The 20,071-nt window shown below is 42.4% G+C and overlaps 1 protein-coding gene across 2 annotated transcripts in view; it reads left to right on the plus strand.

Annotated features, from left to right (window-relative positions):
* The window catches only part of MBOAT1 (membrane bound O-acyltransferase domain containing 1), a 58,366-nt gene extending 44,764 nt beyond the window's left edge, over positions 1-13,602 (plus strand). For both annotated transcript variants that reach the window (XM_063159852.1, XM_063159863.1), the window contains exons 8-13: positions 1,496-1,688; positions 4,377-4,480; positions 7,218-7,282; positions 8,610-8,742; positions 9,887-10,038; positions 11,769-13,602. In XM_063159852.1, the coding sequence (XP_063015922.1) occupies positions 1,496-1,688; positions 4,377-4,480; positions 7,218-7,282; positions 8,610-8,742; positions 9,887-10,038; positions 11,769-11,901 (780 nt within the window). In that variant the 3' untranslated portion in view covers positions 11,902-13,602. The remainder of the gene's footprint in view (positions 1-1,495; positions 1,689-4,376; positions 4,481-7,217; positions 7,283-8,609; positions 8,743-9,886; positions 10,039-11,768) is intronic.
* Positions 13,603-20,071: the final 6,469 nt, after the last annotated feature.

Consider the following 20,071-nt stretch of genomic DNA (forward strand, 5'->3'; position numbering starts at 1 on the left):
AGTGAGTTTTTTCTGCCAGTGGCTGCTGTTTTTATCACAAGGTCAGGGGTGAAGGGGCTGGCAAATTTGCCAAATGGGTTTGGCATGCAAAAAGGGTCAGCTGTTAATGGGTGTCCTTTGTGCAGCAATGGGAATGGGCTGCAGGTTCTGACAGTGACAAGTTGCAGTTCAGCTCCAGATAGAAGAGGAAATGTCAGAAAAACAAAAAAAAAAAAAGTCAAATCTCCCCCACAGTGCAGGAGATGTTAGAAGTACATGAATCACTGCTAATCAGAAACTGTAGTCTGGCAAGGTGCGTTGCAAGAGTACACTTTACACACTTTAAGATGACTCAAGAGGTGATTTTTTCACATAGTTTTAACACTAATCTAGTTTTATATTTTTTAATATTGCTTAAAATGTTCTTGGAAAATAGCCTTTCTGTAAAGCAGTATAGTTTAGCATGAGGTTCAGATTTCTCTCTCTTATCTTAAGGTGACACTGAAAGTGTAACTTTGTGAATGTGTGCAAAATGTCTCCTCTGAAGTTGAGCATGTACTTTTGTGTAATGAATCCTGTTGCACACAGTTGTCTTTCTACTGACCCTAGTGGTGCTAGTTCTGATTTACATTACTTTTACTGAGGTCAGAAGAAGGCCTATATTGTGGAGGATGCAAATCAGGAGAGAGTATTAAAATCTGCATAAAAAATAATTTCACATTACTTTATTGCAGAATTTGGAGAATAAATAAAAATAGATCAAAAGTCAAAAGGTAAAAAAATATACGGTAGTTTTAATACTACATTTCATTTTTATTAGCCTTTTGAGAACGAGTCAATTTTCACATGGTATCCAAGTGCCAGATTACTTTTTAATTATAGCTGGATCAAGAAGGGTTTACCCATGGTGTGTATTTGCAAACAAGCTTTGAAGTACTGCAGTGATTGTCAATAATGGTGTGTAGGAAGCTAGGGAACTGGAATAGAAAACGTGTGGCAGAGCACATACCCTGTATCGTGGGTACAATGTGCTGAAACAACACAATGCTTTTTGGACAAGTGATTTTTTAGCAAGACTTCTGGGCGGTAGCTGTGTAGTACCTACTGTTGCACAGAATATCAGTGATTTTTGCTTTCAGGAGGAATCCAGTCTTTAGTTCCAGGAGGGGACAGTACATTTAGAGAAGATTTCTGCTTTCCACTGTAGGGCTTGGTTTGCTTTCTTTCCCATTTTAGAATCTTTGCACACTGGTGTAGAGTCTGTCATGAAGTTCCTCACTGATTTTGACTTGTGATTGTCCTACCTATCTACAGGTAGTTCAGTAAACCAAATTAAACTAGAGCTGTGACTCTGGCCTTCTCTTGGTCACCTCTTCTAAATTAATTAGTATCAACTTTGTCACTGGTAACTTTAATGGTTCTTGAAGCCCATTGTTTTTGTATGTCATGAGCACTGCCTTGTTCTTCCCCTTAAGCAAATGTTTCTAATGCATATTTCATTGTATGTGTTTTTTAGGGAGCAGTGATGTACAAGCTGTGTATCACACTAGTATCTCTCATTTTATTCTTGACGCTTACCAAGAACTTTCCTATGGCATATATTATTGATAACGAATTTCTTGATAAAACTCCCTTCTTGTCAAGACTTGGTTACTTGTATGTTGTAACACAGGCAGCAAAACCAAAGTATTACTTTGCATGGACGTTGGGTAAGTCTGGCTATATTATGTACTTCTGTGTGCAGCAAATAAGTTCCTAAATGGGGGAGGAGGTCTGAAAGCTGGGATGGGGGGGAAATAAAATTGTCCCTAGACCAGTAGTTCATGTGGGAGATGTGTTCCTTTAGGCAGTGGGCCCTGTGCTTGTTGAGGGGCCGATGCTAGCTTTGCCTCTAAAGCACTGTGGGGTCCTGTATACACCTTGGGTTTGAGCAGTCCAGAGAAAAGACTGGAGAACTGTGGGGAGCAAAGGAAGTGTTGGGAAGGATCAAAATGTCTGCAAGGAAAAGGGAGAGGAAAAGTAACTGAAGAGGGAAGCAAATTTTTTTACAAGCCAGTCAGACTGGTGGTCAAAATAATATTTTTGCATTTTACCTTCATCTTTTACAAGTCATGTTTCACCGTCTCTGTGTGAGGAGTGAAATCCTTCAGGCCAAGCTGAAAATCTCCTGGATTTTTTTGCTGGTATTACAAGACATTGTGTGTAGGGCAGATCCTGGAAGTCCAGCAAGGAATGCACATACCTTGAGGCTGAGCAGGGTGACACTGAGCTGGAAATAGCCAGGGAGATTCATTGCAAGGCTGTGATTAAACTGCTGGGAATAAAACTGTCAGATTCAGGGAAGGCAGCCAGGACTTGTGTGGGATGGGAAAGGCTTTGAGATAAAGAATGGCTTGCTCACAAACTTACTTTTGTGGCATCCAATGTTAAATTGTTGCATCCATTTTTTCTGGCATTATAGTTAACTGGAAGGCCATTATTAAAGAGATAAACTGAACTTGCATTTGTGACAAGAGCAGGCTGCAGAGGCTCAAGAAACGTCTTACAAATGAGGCAGTTAGCAGAAAAGTATGCATTGCATAGTGGAGGGTGAGGCCTCATCTATTCACATCCCAAATCCAGGCGGCAGAACAGCAGGCACTTTATCCTTTTTTTATCCTTTCCCAGTTTTGCTCCCGGTGGCATGGCCCAGGGCATTACAAAAACCCTGCTGAAACGGGCCGAGAAACGCTTCCTGCCCTCAGGACAGGACAGGCACGCCATTGTGTGGGAGGGAGCTGCACCGCCCAGATCCATGGCAAGGAAGGGCTTCTCGCTGGATAGTTCTGGGAACACGGCTGAAAACCAAACACCCAGCTGTCACTAAACCACTTTGGGTCCCAGTGCCTCCAAGCAAGGAGCTGTGAAAGCCATGCACAGCCTGAGCTGTTCCAGACTGCAGGAAACGAAGCTCTGCGGAGCTTGAGGGGATTCGTGCTCCTGAGCAGCTTGAGGGCGCACAGTTGTGACTTTCCTGCGCCTCATCCCCGTGCTCTGCAGACAGCAGCCCGGGAAGCAAATGGCCAAGGGGGATACTATACAATTATTGCTCATTCCATGATTCCTGCTTTATTGTTTTTGGCCGAGAAACACTAATTATTGGGTCCCTGCTACCCTTGGAGCAAGGAGGAGCAAATCCAGGAGTGCACTGTTCTGGGTTATGTGCAGCTCCAGTCTCTGAGATTGGGCAGGATCCTCTGGGCCAGCTTCAGGCAGGGTTGTTGTTTATTGTTTGAGTGTTTTTTAAACAGGGAGAAAATTAAAAACATGGAGAGCTTTCTTTTCATCAATAAAATCCCTCTCATTTAAGAAAGTGGAAAACAAAACAGGAAGTTTCAGGTTAGAGAAGGTTGCTTGTTTATTTATTTATTGTTACTGTTGTTGCTTATAATTAGGTTTCCTCCCTAGTTTTGTGCACTAGGGCTTCTCCATGAGCTTGTGCCTGTACTCACAGCATTTACAAAGTAAAATCTTGGGGAAGAAATGCTGACCTTTTTAAAGAATAACCAGGCTTGTATTTTGTAAATGACCTGGAAGGAAAAGCCTAACCTGTATTTGCGCTTCCCTTTTTGTTCCAATGATCCTCAGTGTTGGCTGCAACACTAGTGATCTGGAGACAATCATGAATTCTCCCTTCTGTTTTCTTAGTACCCCAAGTAGGTATTTCTAGCAGGGGCACATTGAAATCAGAATCTTGAGACCCCGTGATGAGGTGACTCCCAGGCACTCTGAGAGAGGAGGTGGTTGACAAGAATGCATCAGTGTGTAATGCCTGCTCTTATCCAAGATTTACTTGCTTTAAGGTAGCTACATGTGTAACTGAAGTTACTCAATATTTGGTTCATAGAGATGTTGAGGCACTTTGAGGCACTCGGCAAGAGGATTAGCAAAAGGCTTTGTCTATAGAATTCTGAATGACAGTCTTAATTAACATAGCCATGTTGGAACTCTTAATGGAAATAATAAGCATGTCTTTGAGATATTAAGTTTTTTTTGAATTCTGGAAAATGCTGTGACATCCAGGTGCCCTTTTGAGAAAATTGCTCATTCAGTTTATGGTAATATCTGTCTCAGATGAATAATAAAGCCCAAATAATAGGAAAAGTGATTTATATTAGTTGGTTTTTTATTATTTTATTTCTTCTGCACAAGCAGTAGCAAGTCTTTCCTCTTGAGGAAATTACTCTCGTGTAGCCTTATAGTAATGCCCTTTTGCAAAGAAGCAGCTTCTCCTAGGAAGAGAGGTTGCTAAATCCTACAAAGCTGTCTTGAATGCTTGTTTAGTGCCATACTGACTTGTATGAAAACATGTCTCTTCCAGCAGTCTGATTTTGACCTGTTTTGCTTTGACATTGCAGCAGATGCAGTCAACAATGCAGCTGGTTATGGATTCAGTGGAGTTGATGAGAAAGGCACTTTCCGCTGGGACCTGTTGTCCAATTTGAATATCTGGAACATTGAGGTGAGATAAAGGAGTGGCTGCATTGGCATAATTATACAGAAATGGGCATGGTAATGGGTAAGGGCTTTACTGAAAGGAAATCTATGCTACCAGGCTGCTCCTCTTTGGCACAAAGAGGTTTTGTATTTTATCTGTTGGACAGATAAAATGCATCTGTCTCACAGGCTACCTCATGCTCTGTATTCAGGTTGTATTTCTAAATAGTTTTGTGAGGGCTAAAAATAATGATATCAGATATTTAATAAAGGAGCAGTCAATTACTGTAGATTGAGGCTGAGCTCAGTGGGTCAGTAAATTGTTCACAGCTATGATTCTTCACCATCTGTGGTGTGTTCTGTTTATTTACTTCTAACAATCTTTCACTTTTGTAGCCCAGTTGAGATGAGTGGTGGTAGTGAAAGAGGCTGCCACAAGTTGCACAGACACGTGCAAGGGTTGAACTGCCTCTGGTACAGGGAGAAAAGCAAGGGTAGGAGACATAACAGGTACCAACCAAGCAAACTGAGTGGGAGCTGACAGGGGCACACAGAGCTTAGGTGGGTGCTGGTCTGGAACACCATGCTGGGAGCCACACTCTTGATCAAAACAGCTCTTACTCCTTCCTTGTGACTGCTGCATACTTCTAAGGTCCATTAGCCTTTTGAAAACTACTTGTGTTTGTGTCTCTAATGCAAAAGATGGCCCTGTGTCTCTAATGCAAAAGATATAATTTGTTTGCCCTGAAGAATATTTTGTGAGTGCCAGTGAGATGTGGAAATATTTATGTGTCTGTGACTGCTTTCTAAAGGCTTCTTTTATGGAAAGAGGAGAAGCCTCCCCCTGTAATTCTCTAGTTGTGATTTTAAAAGTAATCACAGATAAAAATAAGTTGATTGCTTTATTGCAATCTGTGACTAAGTGAATGTACTGTAATAGCTCTTCTCAAAAATGAAATAACCCCTGTAATTCTTCCTTGAAGATGCCAAAATTGGAAGTCTATGCAATCCCTGTTTTTCAACATTCTTTCTCTTTTTCTTTTTTAACCATGATTAATCCTCAGTGTAGTCCTTGATGAGTACAGGATACACAGCCCAGAAATGCTTTACACTTCTTGATGACAGCAACACCCTAGATAACACTCTGAGATCTTGATTCTATATCTTATTCAGTTTTGGGGCAGGAGATGTTTCTTTGATGGGCTGAGACAGCTTCTGTTTGAAGCAGGAAAGTAAAATGCAGCCAGTACTCTTCAGTCAAGCCAAATGAAGGAGCCTTTGCTCCTCTCTACCCACCTCTCAAAGCTTACTTCCTTTATAGGTCACATGGGCAAGAGATCAGAAATTGTTTCCAAGAGCATAAAATAGGGTGTTGTCTGATTTTTTCATGTTTGCAATGAGAAAAAGAGAGGCTACAGAGACCATGGCTTTGGCTAAGCCTTGAACCATCACTTTATGTGCCAACAGCAATGCTGGCAGTTGAAGTGTGATTGTACAGTCTATACAGATACAGTCTATATATTCAGCAGGTATAGCCACCTGCATGTGTAAAATTACCTCAGAGCTGGCAACTTGAGTGCTAAATATGACTGTCTGATCTGTAGAGAAGATAAGCACATGGAAGGGGTTGTGTGGGCCTTAAAACTTGACAGGGGCTAAGCCAACGTGGGGGACTTGAAAGCCTTGGCAGTGTGCTTGTTTTGACAGCCAGCAACTACTTCCTCTCTTGGTAATGTAACAGGGGAACTTAAAGGAGGCCAAAAGAGAGTGACAATATTAGTTGGAAGAGAAACTGTGTTTTTCTTGGCTTCTTGTGGTGCAGTAATGCAATTAAAATGTGGCAGTGCTGCATTGGGAATTGTTAATCATTTTAACTCTTTAAATGCAGAGGATGAAATGCTAGCTTTAGGGATTCTGCATGGAAGTGCAAAGATATCTGCACATCCCCCTTGGAAGCCCTTGCCCTTAATCCATTTTTTCAGTCATTTTTTCCATCCCTTCCCTTCAGCTGATATGGCATAATATTGTGGTGTCACTGAATCATGTTCCCACTTGGCCAGGGTGTCCTTGGATGTTTCTGCCAGCAGGCAAGGGACCAAGGAGGAGTTGGGAGGGGAAGTTGATCAGCAGTAGGGGAACTGATGCTGAACAATAGAGTCCAGCAGTCCCCTAAAGCTGGGGGAGCTCAGAGGAGGAGGTGTTGGTGGTACTCTCAGGATACTGGAGTCCACTCTGGTTTCTCAAGCTTACCAGTGGGCCAAGAATTGGCTTCTAAATTTAGTCCTAACTTTTTTGCCCATGTTTTTCAGTCTTCCCCCTTCCTTCTCTAAATAGTAATAATAATAATAATTTTTTTTTAATAACACTTTGTTTTAGTACCACTGTAGGGAAGTCCAGATTACATAATTGGTGGCAAGATATCTCCTCCAGAAATAAAGCTGTTTATGAACTGAAACGAAGGCCAAGCATATAAAACAAGAAAACTTCTCAGATTGTCCATTATTTAAAAAGTAACCAAACACTGTATTTAATTATATGAGACAAAGTGAGATTTTAGAGCAAGTGCCAAGTGTTAGCAGTGAGTAATCAGCCTATTTAATGTCCCTCCCAAGTCATATTAGTATAATGATGGATTGTGGCACAGTCATCATAAAAGTTAGCTGCTAGAATTAATATTTTCTATGTACCTCCCTGCTAATTTAAATTGCAAGTAGTATTTTACAGGCTTCATTGCTAAAATTTCATGTGAATTTCTTTTTTAGACTGCAACAAGTTTTAAAATGTACATTGAAAACTGGAACATTCAGACAGCTGCCTGGCTGAAACGGTAAGAGTAATGAAACAGTTATGTGCTTGTGAGATCCAAAAGCTCTCCATGGCATGGAAAAATGCTACTTGGTAGCTCTCCTAAATGTAAAGCTTCTTGTTCTTCCTTTGTTTCCTGTGTCTGTAATAGTTGGTGCAATACAAGGGTATTTGGTGCTGTAAAGTTTCATTGCTGCAAGTGTAAAATGTTCCTATTTTATATATGAGCAGCAAAGTCATAAACAAACTCTTCAAAATTTCCATAATAGAAAGCAATAGCATTTTGTGGTTTCCCTCCATTAACTTTCCTGTACTGTTTTGCTTTGCTATGTTATGTTCCCCACACTGAGGTGAGTCTTGCTGTGTCACTGGGATCCAGAAATTCAGTGAGAAATAAGATCAAAATCTTCAGAGCCCCAGTGTAGTCTGGTTTGGAGTTACCCTAAGATGCTTGCCAGGCAGTCCTTGTTTAGGATATGGGGAAGATACTTATAGCACTGAGAGGATCTGGTTTTAACCTTTGACTGTTAAGGCACATATTATAAATAGTAGCATAAGTCCAAATTTTGTAGATTGGACTGTGTCTCATTACTCATTTCACTTTGTGGTGTGATTAAAGCTCAGCATACAGTTGACATAGTGTCTGAAATGCAGACACAGATTTATTGTAGTTATTGTAACTACATCTATACATCTTAAAAGTCAATATCTACTATTTTTCATTATTCAAATGGTTCCTGGTAAAAAAATTATTATCTTGACTTGTTTCTGTGGAGCACAGCGTTTGATTTAAACTTCAGATAGCCAAATAGACTGGGTGTTGTTTTCTTGAACTGTTATCCTTGCATCTCGGGAGTAAGATTTTTGCTGCTAAAGTTAGCTGGAATCCCCTGTTTTGCAATAGTTTATGGCACTCCCTGTTGTTCCCAGCATCTGCCAGATAACTGTGCCTAAAAATACCTCTCTTCACTAGAGTGAAGGGTGGGGTCACATCTATTTGTCTTTCAACTTGCTCTTGATCTGTCATCACAGTTTGGAAGGGTAACGTATGATTCCAGATAGAGATGTAAAGGTGAACAAAGTCTTGCCTGCCCTTTATTCCATTATTTATTTGAATGCTTTGAGCACCAGAAATATTTGTACTGGCACTCTTTGGGAACTCATTTGCATATAAGCATGCTTCCTCATTCCATCTAAACCTCCATTTAAATGGAGAGTGTCTCATGCCCTAGTCTGTGGCTAAACCAAGATAAGACAGCTAAGAAAACAAAGTGAGACCTTAGAAACAGAAGGATTTCGAGCACAGTGGCCACTGTTCAACCTCTTCTGTTTTGTTTTCATTTTTGCAGTGTCTGCTATGACAGAGCTCCCTGGTACCCCACGGCTTTAACATTTATCCTGTCGGCCCTGTGGCATGGTATCTACCCTGGATATTATTTTACGTTTCTCACTGGAATCCTTATCACACTCGCAGCCAGAGCAGTATGTACCTTTCATTGTTCTCTTCTAAGGCTAGACACTATCCAGCTGTCAGCTGCACCCTCACATGGTCAAGCAGTTTCTCCCTGCTGTGAGCCCTCTTTCATGCCTTTGCAGGCTTGATGCTCACTGAAACTCTGTTCTGTATTGATGCTAATTGCAAAGTACCCAGCAGTTATAACCAGCACCAATTCTGGACATGATGCACTGCTGTCCCTGACTGTCAGAGGAAATGTTGCTTCAGGATGTATAGTTAGGGGTGCCACCAGCTATGTCCATGCAGTCAAATCAGCTTGGGATTCATGGTCCTGTGGGATTCCAGACTTCTGCTGGGTCATGTTGCCTGTATGCTGGCTTGTAATTAACTCTGGGCCCAGTCTTGCACAAGAAGCTGCTGTGGGTTGAGGATTAGCTGAAACTTGAACACTTTGTGTGGATGCAATTGATGCAGTAAAATGGTCTGGGTGTTTATGGGCCTCATTTTGTATACAGTCACCAAAGACAGAACAGGGTTCATGTCTCACTGTTGTTAAATTTATCACTGTTGATCTTTCAGGCTGAACCAGACACTTGTGCAGGGCTGGGAAGCACCACTGTTGTCTTTTGTAGATGACTATGGATAAATAACCAGGTTAATCTGAAAGGAGAATTAAACTAGTGACCGGTATTAACCACTATTGCTAGAGCAGGTTGCTTTGCCTCTCACTTGTGAAGATTTCACAGATGTTAAACTAACTTAAAATCTATAGGGAATGGCACACACTTGTAGGTATAAGCACTTACTTGTTCATTTAAAGTAACTTTGATTTACTGTTGATAACCAGTAAGAAGTGAAAGTCAGGAGGGAGGAACAGCTTCCCTCCCAAAAAATATTGTGCCATACATCCAGAATGAGAGAGTCTACACCTGTGGTTTTGACAGAGCAAACTGGGGGCCACTTCTCTGTTTGCCACTGGCTGACTGCGAGATCTTGAAAATGCCAGTCCGTACATGTCTGTATTCCTGCTCCCAGTGCTTTGTAACTGATGAATAAACCTGCCTGTGATACTAATGCTGATGGTAAACAGTCATGCACTGCTGTGTGTCTGTGTGGCTTTGCCCAAGAAATGTTTATATGATTTTCTGCTTACTTTTCCCTGACCTGCAGATAAGGAACAACTGCAGACATTACTTCCTCTCGCCAGTGCCTCTGAAGATAGCCTACGACGTGGTTACCTGGGCGGTCACTCAGCTGGCTGTGTGCTACACGGTCGCACCATTCGTCATGCTGGCTGTGGAGCCCACCATAAAGTTCTACAAGTGAGTCCCCTGCCCTTGACTTTACTCTCCAGGGTGCAACACACTTGCTTTAAATAACCCAAACCATGCTGAAAGGCAGTTAGCATTCCATCAAATTTGAAAGAAGCCCAGACAGGATGCTTGCTAAAGTAGAAGAGGTGACTTTTGCACTCCTGTAACGTAATGAGATTATAACAATGCCAAGGCAGAGCACTTTGGTTGTTCTTCTCATTCTGTGTCCTTACATGACATTTCATATACTGGGTTTCCATTTCCAAAACAGCTGGGCTTCAACCACTAGCAGTAGCCAAGGCTGAAGAGGTTAAGAATAATGTGAGTTGGCAGTAGGAAGGAGGCGCTGAGCAAAGACCAGGCTTCCAGCTGCTCAATGCGTATAAGGGGAGGTGTGATGGAGCAGCAGGAGATGTGGAGGGCTCCTGGCAGAGCATTGCTCCTTGAAATCAGTGTGCTTTTCATTACAAAAGTATGCTTCTCTTATTACAAAGGGAGTACTTCCCTAGATTCCTTAAAAATAAGAAAACACTGGTGTTGCAGAGCACATTGAATGTGCTCTAATAAAACCAAGTTGAAATAGAAAAAATGAGAAAATAAGTAGAAAAGGGAAACAGGACTACATGGCGTTACTCTTCTTTCATTTTACTGTCAATATAGAGTAACAGCTTTTGGTTCAGAAGAAAGTCAATTCCCTCCACCAACATAAAAGACACAAAGCTGGTAGTCAAGATAGCTGCTGTCTGTTTGCAGGAGGCTGAATTTCAACATTTTCTATTCCTGTTTCTTGAAACATTTGATTTCAACACAGAAAACTTATGATGGAGTAAAAATTTCTCCAGATCTTTCTTAGCTTCATTTCTTAATAATTTTGCCGTGGTGACTTTTGCCCTGGTTAACTTTGAACATAGTTAACATTTGAACTTAGAGACTTGTAAGCAAGAAAATGTTATGCTTTTGGATTATGGCATGAATTTTTGGAGCACTTCACAAGCAGTGGTCTTAAGCACCTTACAAGGATATTAAAAACTATGGTAAGAAGCATAGATGAGACCACAGAAATGTGCATTGCTATGTTTAACAGCTGGACCATACTGGTCCCAGTCACCATCTTCCCCAAGCTTCCAGAACCTCATCTATTTGATTTAAGTATTTTTTATTTCTCTTTGAACTTGTGTATACTGAATTATTTGAAATAAAATATTTGATGTTTAGAAACATACCAAATACAGATATCTCTGAGCAGTTACCTTCAAAAATGCAAGCCTTCTGTAAACGTCATTACCTGACCTTCTTTGGTTAAAAGTTGAGTGTTTTGATTTATTTCAGATCTCAGCACTTTGGTTGAATTTATTTCTTTCTGTCACTTTTTAAAATTCTTCTTGAACCATGAGTGATATTTCTTCACAACTTGGCCTTGTAAATTCTAATATTAGAAGAGAGATGGGCTGAATAAGTCTGGGGTTGAATTAGATGGGTTTATGTGAGCTGTCAGACTTTGGATTCTAGGGTTTGCTGATGGTTGCCTTGCCCTATTATCGTCCACAGCAGCATTTTCATCCATGCCAGCAGACATCATATTCCAAGACTTGTGAAATTCAAGGGTATATTTTTGTGCTTTCTAGGTCAGGTTCATACATCCTGCATTCATTCCTTAGCACTAAATTCTGCATATTGGGACTGCAGAATTCCTGTTTTTCCCAACAAAAATATAATATTCTTTCTGCTTTTGTTCCCAGGTCTGTGTATTTTCACATGCACATTCTAAGCATCCTGGTGTTGCTCCTGTTACCAGCCAGACCTCAAACCCACTCTGTAAGAAGGGCTCAGAATCAGGCCATGCTGAACTCTATTAAAAACAAAGACAAATGATGCCTCCAAAGAAAACTGCCAGCATTGGGAAATCAATCTGTTGAATTGTAAACAAAAAAAAAAGGAAGAAAAACGGGTGGCAGGAGGATCAAAGTACAAGACAAGTGGCATTTCTCTTGGCTATCTTAAATTCTTACTGGAGAGGGCAGAGAAGAGCCTGAATGACTGTAATTCAAATTATTCCAGATAATGGAGATTTTACAGGCAACGTTTACAGGCTCATGGGGCATTCAATTTTTATAGTAAATATTTTTATGAAGTGTTTTTATATATTTAAACTTTTTCACAGAGAGGCATTTTTTCTCTTTTACAGAAATACACAACTATTAATCAACAAATGATCTTGTGATTAGAGAGAGGGACAGAAAGCAGCTAGCAAATCTTAGACCAGCTGCCTGATAGCCTGGTGCTGTGGGCAGCTGTCAGGGGAAACTTTTCATCTCTTAGTTGTGGAGAGAGATGGTGCAAGTAGAATAGCACAGGCATGGGGTTGCTCAAGGTGCTGGCACTAACTCGTGCCCCAGCAGGGGAAGGGGGAGCGGGGCTTTCCCTGGAAAACCGCAGAGCAGGGACTGCAGCCTGAGCTGGGCAGCAAAGGTACTTCACATCCTTCACTGTGACACCTGCTGGTGATGAGGGCAAGACAAGTCCCTTGGGATTCGGTGTCTGGGAGCAGTGATAACTGGCTAAGCCAAAATTTAAAGCCAAGTAAAAGAAAAACAAAAGACAAAAGGGGGAACTCAAATCTAGAGTAAAAGAAGGGACATACAGCCTGTGGTCTGTAGAGTTGTGCTTCTCTAATGACGCAGCTGGTGCTCATTGCTACATCAGCCTTACTTTGTAGTCTTAGTGATGCAGCACTTCCTTTTTGGTATCAAAATGCATGAGGAGCCATATAGGGTTAGTGTTTTAAAACCTGCAGTTATGGGTTAAATCTGAAAAAGCTTTCTAGTGGATCAGACTGTTGTACTCAAAACCATCCCATCTTAAGGAGGGGTTACATTCCAGCAGATAACACTAATAGGAAACCTGAACAGTAATTATCACTGTCATAATAAATCATTCTCTACAAAATACTGTGATCACCACAAGAGTCAAGACTGAGTCCTTGTGTGATCTTGACATCTGACTTAACTGTTGATGCAAGTTTCTCTGCTTGTAAAGTCCTTGACTTACAGGGATGTTTTGAGGCTTGATTCCTAAGCGCTTGTTGTGCATCGAGATAACCTGCTGCAAAATGCTGTGTCAGGCTTTTTTATAATTTTTTTTCTTAAATCCACTTAACCCAGTAAAATAGACTGGTACCACACATCAAAACCAACTGAAGCTTTTTTTTTTAATGTTTTCCAGGAATGTTTTTATCAGGACTTTGTAGAAGCAGTTCCTTTGTTAATGTATTGGTATTACTTTATCGACATTTAACTAATGTGTGATTGAGGAAAAAACCCGCTGTTTACTGCATTCTGATTTTTGTGTCAGATTAGAGTTTTGCAGAATCTTCATGTTTTGAGAAGAAACAAATCAATGAAACCAACACAGTTCCAAAAAAAGTGATTTTTTTTTTCATTGATGGGAATTTTTTGTCCTGTGACCACATTATGATTTAGAACATAGTTCATGGAAGAGTTTATTTGCTAATTTATTTTAAAGGGCAAGATGGGATTAAAAGATTGATCTGAATAAACAATTTGCTTTGTGTCACTGCCTGGCATTATTGATCACTAATGTCTAATGTGAAAAATGGGTGAGTGGGTGGGTGAAATCACACTTCTGAGGGGAGATGTTCAGGTCTGCTGGATTTTACAGCAGCTGAGCTTTCCGTCCTGCTCCTGCTGAAACAGAGACAAGGTGACCCCTGTCTGTTTTCATGGCAGCTTTGCCCTTAACTTGGCTGGTCTTTTTTTGTCATGGTGTGTGTGTTCTCCTTGTGGCACCAGCCTCAGTTGCATTTTGGGCATCTAATGCTTCCCTTGAGGTCTGATTGTGCCATTCCTATATCCTGTGGGAGGGAACCAGGGCACATCCCCAGAAAGGGATGGGGAGTTGGGTGCTGCCTGGAATCCTGTGGGCTGAAGCCAGTCTGCAATTGCCTCTCAGAAAAAAAAAAAAAAGCAGCAGTGTGAGCTCTGCCAGAGCCAGCAAAATTCACATAAACGCTGGGCTTTGGCAAAAGTGAGGAAGGCAAATGTCCCAGCGGGTTGGCCTTAGCACCTGCTTTGGAAAAAGAGTGCTGTCAAAGGGGTTTGGGGGTCTGCACCTGCTGCTCTGTGCCTGAGATCTCCTGCATGGCTTGTGCCCTGTTCTGCAGCTTCCTGAGCTGTGCACATTCAAGAGAAGCCAGGTATGACCAGAGGGGTTTCTCTTCTAGTGTTTCCCCAGGTGAAACTTGCTTATATGTAATGCCATTGACTTATGTTGTAGTTTCAGCTCCTACAATGTGATGAGTTAGTCTGGGCTAGTGAGAGAACTGTTACTCTCCTGTCATGTTGCCTTCTCAGTCTGAACCTGTCCCTGAAAACAGGTGCCCTGGGAATCAAAGAGAGCCACTCATAGAGATTTAATGTCATATGTTACATGAGCCAAAATTGAAACTGGCTTTTTGAAACATGGCATTTGCAGGGAAACTTGGTGGTTGAATTAGTCTTAAAGCTGGGTGGAAAAGAAGAAAATTACCTAAAATCTTTGCTGTAATATGTTACTATGGACTAGGCAGCAAACCTAGCCAAATGTGGCAGTCCTGCAAAGCTAACACAGAGTGGATATAAGTGGCTGTAAAAAACTCCTTTGAAAAAAAAAGGCTGTTAGCTTTGAGGTTACCTTGATCAATCTGTTGTGTTGAGCCTTCCTCTCCTTTTCTTCTTCTCAGGGGGATGATATTTTGTTTTATAGAAAGACTGCAAACAGATGCTACTCTTTAGAGGAAATTCATGCTAGCAATGTGCATCTACTTTGCACAGGAGTATGTAATTCAAAGAGCCAAAGTAGAGATTTAGGTTAGAAAAAGATGATGTCAGGAACTTGAATTCTGGTAATTCTAATTCTAGTGTAATTTGAGAGTGTGTTTCAGTGATCAAAATACATGGTGGTGATTACCAACATGTTATTAGTTTCTGATCTCTCTCTGGGTTCTTATTGCTGCAAAAAACTCAAGAGCATCTAGAGAGAATCTGAAGAGAGCAACAATTTTGATGGCTTTCAAGAAAGAAATACAGGACTATCACACAGAAATGAGAAAGGTAGATTGTACTGGATAGACAAAGGCTGAGTTTAAATATGACAATACCAAAAAGACACCACCACCATTACCCCCTTGGATTGAAGGCATATTCTAGCTGCTGTTTTTCAGCATATTTTGATTTTTCTAAACTAGAAGTTGAGATGCACTTGGAAGAGAAAACTGAATAAAGAATAAAGCTTCATTTCAACTTAACTATGGGTCTGGTATTTAAAGAAGCAAGTGTTCAGCAATTTCTTCAGTGAACTGAGTGCACAATTTATATTTTTACTGTCCTGTAAGCTGTCCCCCGTCCTAGGTACATTACTGCATGTCCTCTTGGAGCTTGCCAAGCAATGGAGGCAGCACAGAAGTGGGATACAAGGTGGGCAGATATTTTTTTCTCCCTGTTTGGCTGCTCTGTTTTGTATGCAAACATTGCACATAGCTGGGATTTTTGTATCACTTAAAATGAAGTAGGTGGGTGAGAAAGCTGTAGATTTTTACTCTGTTGGTAGATGTTTGCATAAAGCTGCAAACTTACCTCTCTACACATGTAAAAGCAGGCCCAGCAATCCTGATTTGGATTTTGTGGAAATACAAGTTGAAATCCCAACGTCCAAGGAAGTTTAGGGGCAAAATTCCTATCAGTGAGGTTAGTGACTCATGTTTAAACCCTTTGTCTTCTTATCCCTGAACTGAGGACTTCAGAAAAATTATCTACTGGCTGCAGAATAAATAAAAACTTGTCTTTAATGTATAAGGGTAGAATCCCCATAGTCCACCTGCTGTGGACAGAGGGAGAGCATGTGTGTCTCCTCATCCTTGCCCAAGAAGAAGAGCCATGCATGGCTGCATATGGAAATATCAGCTCTCCTTTGAGGTGCCGTTCTCTTTGCTGATGTCACAGAGCCGATGCAGTTCAGCTCTCAGGGGCTGGAGGCGTTGCACAGCGATACAGAATGGGAAGCCTTGCCTGACATCTCAGCATGAGCGCGAGTGCTCAGTGTGCGCTGTAAAATCGCCTCCTTTTGTGCGCCATCCGCCTGCTGCTCCCTTTCTTCCCGCAGATGACAGCAATGATATGCATGAAGGGTTTGCGTTTGTGCTGCCCAGACGTGAAGTGGCAGCGCGTTTACTCGCATCCATTTACGAGTGGTGCCCTCTGTGGGCGAGCACTCGAGCGATTCTCCTCCTGTGCCGAGCGGGGGACGCTGCAAAGGCAAAGGTTTGGCAGCAGCCCAGACGCCCATAGTGCCAGGCAGCTGGTGGGTTTCAGGTCTGGGGTAACACAGGTGGGCTGCACAGGAGAATGGGAGAAATGGAAGACCTTAGATAAATTGGGGGAAACTCCTATTATTACAGGAGGAAATGCTGCTTTCCTATAAGAAATGATGTTTTTATGCCTTAAGAACTTGTGGCACACTTTCATTCTCCTCACTCAAATATGGTCTTTAGAAGGGGCGCACAGGATGAGGGTATATCAGTTCTGAGAAGTGCCCTGACAATGCCCTTGGGACCCAATTTATTGTCCATCCATAGAAGAGCTCTGAAAGTGAGACCCCAGGCTTGCCTGAAGGCTGTTCTGCTGCAGCATGGCTCCCTGTGCACCCAGATGAGGGGCTGTGCAGCTGGCCTCTGAAGCCCTGGCATCAATGGCAGGCAGCTGATCCAGGAGCATGCCATGCTCACAGTCAGTTTTCCTGATCCTTCTCTCAGATGGTGTACAGGTAAATACTGTGCCTACCAATACTTAGAAAAGTGTGGAACACATTGAGGCCAAGCCAGTCATGGTGGAACAGGACGAAGAGAAATGCTGCCCCAGCCCAGACATGCTATGCAACCCTTGTCTTGTCCAGGGATGGAAACCCCTCTTCATCAGAAACATCTTCAGACAGTGACATTGCCACTGCTCTGAGACAAATGGGTTTCCTATTTGTTCATACTTATGCTTGCCTTGATGCCTTCTGTATTAGTGCACTTTAGTTTTTCTGCTTTAATTTTTAATTTGTGTTTGAGAAAGATGGTATTTTGTGGCCATTTTGGATCTGATCAGGCTGATACACCACTAAGGGAAACCTTAAAAGAAGTGAGTAACATGAGTATTGGAAGAGATAATGTGAACACGTTCCAATTGATTTACATGTCTGTTACTCTGATATATTTTGGGGTTTTTTCCCCCCCCAAGTACCCTTAAATGACACCTTCCAGAGTGGAATAGATGGTGCATTTTCCCTGGGAGATGTCTTGGGAACGAGCTTAGACAAAAACCATCCATTTCTGACACCCAGAGGGCCCCTGGCTGGCCTGGTGAGTGGCTGCCCAGGACACTTTGAGGTAGTGGGGGGGTGCCATGTACTTCCTCCTTATCTCCACTCTGGGAACACGTGTGTGATCCACAGCATGCGTGAGAGAGAATTGCAGCTGCAGCCCTCAGCGTGTAAATCAGGGTGCAGGGCCCTCAGGTGTGTGAAATAAGGGGCAATCCTCAAACAAATAATTGCATAGGTGGGGACTGGAGGCTTAGAGAGATTCTGACAATTGACTGTGAGCAGGCAGCTCATGCCACAAGAAGAAGAAAAGGCAAGTTTTCTCAGTGCCAGCCTATGGCTTCATGTGGCTCCTGCCAGGGATGGCGGCAAGGTTTGTCTGCTGTTTTGGAGGGCTCCATGTTGGACCCAGGACCCGCAGGGCTGAACACAACCCCCATGGAAATGACTGTCTGCCACAGCATAGCTGAAGGACCTGGGTGGCACTGAGGGAAGGACTGCAGCCCCATGAGCTGGTCTGCTTTCGGGGCATGTGTCTGTGCCTGGACATTTCGGCTCCTGGCCTAGACTCTCCCATATTCCTCCCACTCCAATGAAATCAAGACATGCTCTTGAAATATGAAATGTCATCAAGAATCTTTAGTGTCTTTATATTTGCCTTCTGATCTTGGCGCCTTTGAAGCCTGTGCATCCAAGCTGTTCCCAGCTGCCAAGGCCAGAGAGGCATTTGGAAAGCGCAGCTGTCAATAAGACCATTTCCACGCTGCGCCCAGTCCCCCGGTGTGTTCTGCAAATGATGTAAAGCCACGATGATGTGCGCGGGAGCTCTCCTCTCTCCTTCCTGCCCAGAGTTTCAGCTGGCAGGAGTGGCAGTGGCAGAAGTGCCCAGAGGATGGGAAGTGGCATTACTGGCGGCTTTCAGAGAGCTGGCTTCTGCGGAGCGGGTTTGTTTGCAGCCAGCGCGTGGTCCCCGCGGCACGATATGGGCCTTCCTCAATTAGACTTCTTGACTGATGGCCAGTTTAATGAGCCCATGTACAGAGGGTCATTCAACATGGCAATTATACCTATAAATCTATTTGCATCAGGGCTCGAATAACCTTTTGCGCACAGTTCTCCATGAAATGACTGTCTGATTAATTAACATTAATTTATCCACTGTGTGTAACCAGATGCAGTCTGTATGAAAGCCTCTGCTCTGATGTGCAGGGCACTGTGTGAACTGGGAGGATTTGAGGATGGAATTGCTCTGATGTTGTTTAAAGACTCTCTTTTAGATTTTTTTCCCCCCTTCTTTCTTCATCTCTCCCTCTCTCTCTGGTCCCAGTTGATTAACATTCCAGGGCAGCATCATATAACAGGGGGCAAAATTCAATTAATTGAATATGAAATATTTATAACCCTACTCTATGTGTCTATCAGAGAAGGGTCCTTAATAGATCTTCTCATTAGCATGGACTGGTGACTCACTTCTCTGCTTTCACAGTCATTTGGAATTAAAATCCAATTAATCTAATGTCCCTGTGAATATTATTAAACTATTTGAAAAACTGCATAGAAGAGATATGAGGCAGGGGGTGAGGGGCTAAGAGAAGAAGAGGGAATATGTCTTGAGCTCATGAAGATTCATTTCTTCTCTGTTAAACACGTAGTCTGGAAAGACTAATTCCCTGTTTTCTGGAAAGTGGATAGCTAATTCTTAATATCAAAAGCCTGAGAATAGAAAAATATCTCGCTTTCTACAAGCAGAACTGTGTCGTCTTTGAGCAGGCAAAAATACATCCTTACATCCTCCTGCCTTTCAGGTTGCTCCACTTCTTGGGTGCCTGAAGCAATGGACAGATTTACACAAGGTATTCAGATACCAGGAGGTAACCGTGGGGCTCGTGCCCAGCTCTTCAGCAGTGCTCAGCTGTGGGGCTGGCTCTGTGGCCAGAGACCCCAGTCGCCTGCCCTGAGGACAGGAGGGCACTGTGTGTCCTTCCTGACCCTTGGAGAGAATTTTCCTTCCTATGGCATGGGGAGTGTGAGGAGAGGCAGGGTGATACCATTCCAGCATGGAGTGAAAACAGTCAGTGCACGTAGAGCCCCGGGCTGGGAGGGACTCCTGGACTGCCTCATACGGATGTAGCCTAGAGGACTATTTAATTGTTAAATATCTCTCTCTCTTCAGTGGCTAGGGCACTGACCTGAAACTCAGTGAGGAGGGATGTTAACTGTGAATTTCACATGCAAACCTTGAGCAGGAGGCAAGTTTCTAAATTGAATATTCCCCTAATGGGAATGACTTGAGGACAAAATCCTTTAATGGCTCAAAGGAATTCAGAGACTGCTGCAAGAAAGTGCATGTCAGGAGATAAATATTTCTGAGCTGGAAGAATATTCTGGATATCCAGATTAAAAAAAAATATTCCTTCTCTGTTTTAAAAACAACAAAATAAAGGATCTAGCCACAAAGTTTGTTCTGGTTTTGTTTGCTTGCTTTTGGTTTAGGGGAAAGGGGCCTATTCCTTTGAACATTACCCCCTCCTTTTTTTTCCCCTTCTGTTAGAAGCTTAGTCCAAACATTATCACAGAACATATATACACATTAGGATACAACTAATATACATCTGACATATTCATGTCTTTATGAAGTCTTATAAAGCCAGAGTGTAGAGAGACCAAACATACTTCCCCCGTCACA

Source organism: Melospiza melodia, chromosome 1, assembly GCF_035770615.1.
Source record: "Melospiza melodia melodia isolate bMelMel2 chromosome 1, bMelMel2.pri, whole genome shotgun sequence".
Taxonomy (NCBI): domain Eukaryota; kingdom Metazoa; phylum Chordata; class Aves; order Passeriformes; family Passerellidae; genus Melospiza; species Melospiza melodia.